Here is a 1,985-nt window from a genome sequence, read left to right as displayed (position 1 = left end):
ATTTATGTAGGGATGCGTCGATATTGATTTTCTGCGACTAGTATCGACGATTCAATATTGGCTCAACTTCATTTCCGATACTGATATCACCCATACCCGGGGATAGTATGCAGGCGCGTTTTCTAGCCAAGAACTGTTAGGGTAACAACACTGGAACATATCTACTGTTTGTTGGAATTAACGATTATGCTCGATTTTATCTGTGAGCGCCACGGACTGACATAGAATGAACATGGGCGTTTACAATGCAAACTGTATGGTGCAAGTATTAGGAGAACAGAGCTGTCGAGACTTTCATTGATTGAATACTGCTAGAAGGCGCTGACGCCTAACACTGAGCGTAGGGGGAAGGGCGACGTTTAGTCGGACACCCTAGAGTTCTGTCATGTCTAATAGACACAATTGCATTTCCTGACTGGTGGTGTGGTGTGTGCTGTGTGTGTGTGTGTATATGCATTACCTGTCCATCCATCACTCCAAGTAGAGCTTGTTCCATCCACTGCACTGGTTCAATGAAGTAAGACGTACACTGGACATCTCCTAGACAACAACACGTTTCATATCATTAACTAGAGAAAAAACTTCACATTCAGTATGTGTGGTTATTGCAATGGGACATTTTCACTGCAAACATTTTGACTTGCCATTGTAGGCAAAGCATGTGTTACAAATAAGATTAACAATGACTGTGTTCTATTAATGTGTCCCAGTAAGTCTTAACAGTGTAAGTGAAGCAGGTGGGTCTGGTGCAGATTACAAGATGATTTGCCTGTGTCAGACAAATTTCTTTAATAGGGGACTAAAACCCTCACACTCATGCCTGTCAGGACAGGTCGTCTAAATCTGCAAAAACTGAAAATTTGTGTGTGACAAAATCATCCTAAACTCCATTGATTTTTTTAGTGACTCAGTGTCAGCTGGGGCTGAAGACTACAAAAAATAAAAATAACAAAAATCTGTTGGTGTGGAGTTAGAGAGATGTGATATTACCATACCTCTGCAGCCGCCTCATCTCTGCTTTCATCCAGAAGCTCCAGGCTGCATTAGCTGCTACTAGCATAACACAACTGAACCTGTACGGTCGAGTCGATACAGAGAGTTGCACTGTGAGTTATGTAGCTGTCAGGTTTTGACATAACTCTTGATAAACTCTGTTATACGAGTGTGATGCTAAATCAGTGCAGTACTCTCTTTCTGAGCTTTCCACATCTTACGTTGGTCTTTTTTATGATTCAGGAGGAGTGCGAGTGCCTGAATGAGTTGTGTGTCACTGCTGCAAACAACAACTGTGTTGATAAGTGAGTACAATAATACAATTACATTATAGTACAAAACAAAATCACTTTTTTTCAAACTCCTCATGCAGTACTTCTGCCTCTCCACGGCCCTCATTCAACAAACCCACAACCCCTTGAGCAGGCGAGACTCCTCTGGGCTAACAGTACAGTTGTGTTCTTACCAGTGAGGTTACTTGACTTCTTGTGACCAAAGGCTGGCGCTCCTTCTCCTACTGGGTGACTGAGGATACTGGATTCACGGAACAGAGTCCGTCTGCAGAGGAGAAGGTGGAGGATGAGCACAGAACCGGGGTCAGGATGTGCATTTCCTAAAATGTTGAATTATTTCTTTAACCACTGTGATTAGAGGACTTTGTATTATAACATAAATGCACTATTATTCTTCCTTGTTGGCATCAAAATTCAGGAAGAAAAGGTCTTTGACTACTCCCATGTGAATTCAGCATCATTGTCTCCACCTTTCACCTGCACTTTCTGCAGCGATAGGACACTTCCGAAGAGCTGGAGTGGGCGGGGTCAACGGCAAACAGCTCCCTGGGAACATGCTGCAACTCTACTCAAACACACAATATAATAGAAATCATTTTCAAATAAATTATGATCCATGTAAGAAAAGTGTGTGTTAGCTACTGATCTGTACTCTTGTCTAGGTTTTTAAAAACACAATTATTGTGTGTGTGTGTGTGT

General features: G+C 42.1%; 1 protein-coding gene across 1 annotated transcript in view; it reads right to left on the bottom strand.

Annotated features, from left to right (window-relative positions):
- Positions 1-455: 455 nt before the first annotated feature.
- dusp12 (dual specificity phosphatase 12) overlaps positions 456-1,985 on the bottom strand; it is a gene marked incomplete at both ends in the record, with an annotated part of 4,239 nt that continues 2,709 nt past the window's right edge. Inside the window, 3 exons of the mRNA XM_035677348.1 lie at positions 456-540; positions 1,460-1,551; positions 1,764-1,851. Of these exons, the coding sequence (XP_035533241.1) occupies positions 456-540; positions 1,460-1,551; positions 1,764-1,851 (265 nt within the window). The remainder of the gene's footprint in view (positions 541-1,459; positions 1,552-1,763; positions 1,852-1,985) is intronic.

Source organism: Morone saxatilis, unplaced genomic scaffold (assembly GCF_004916995.1).
Source record: "Morone saxatilis isolate NCDOM2014 unplaced genomic scaffold, NCSU_SB_2.0 Contig50, whole genome shotgun sequence".
Taxonomy (NCBI): Eukaryota; Metazoa; Chordata; class Actinopteri; family Moronidae; genus Morone; species Morone saxatilis.
This window is presented reverse-complemented; position numbering and strand designations above follow the sequence as displayed.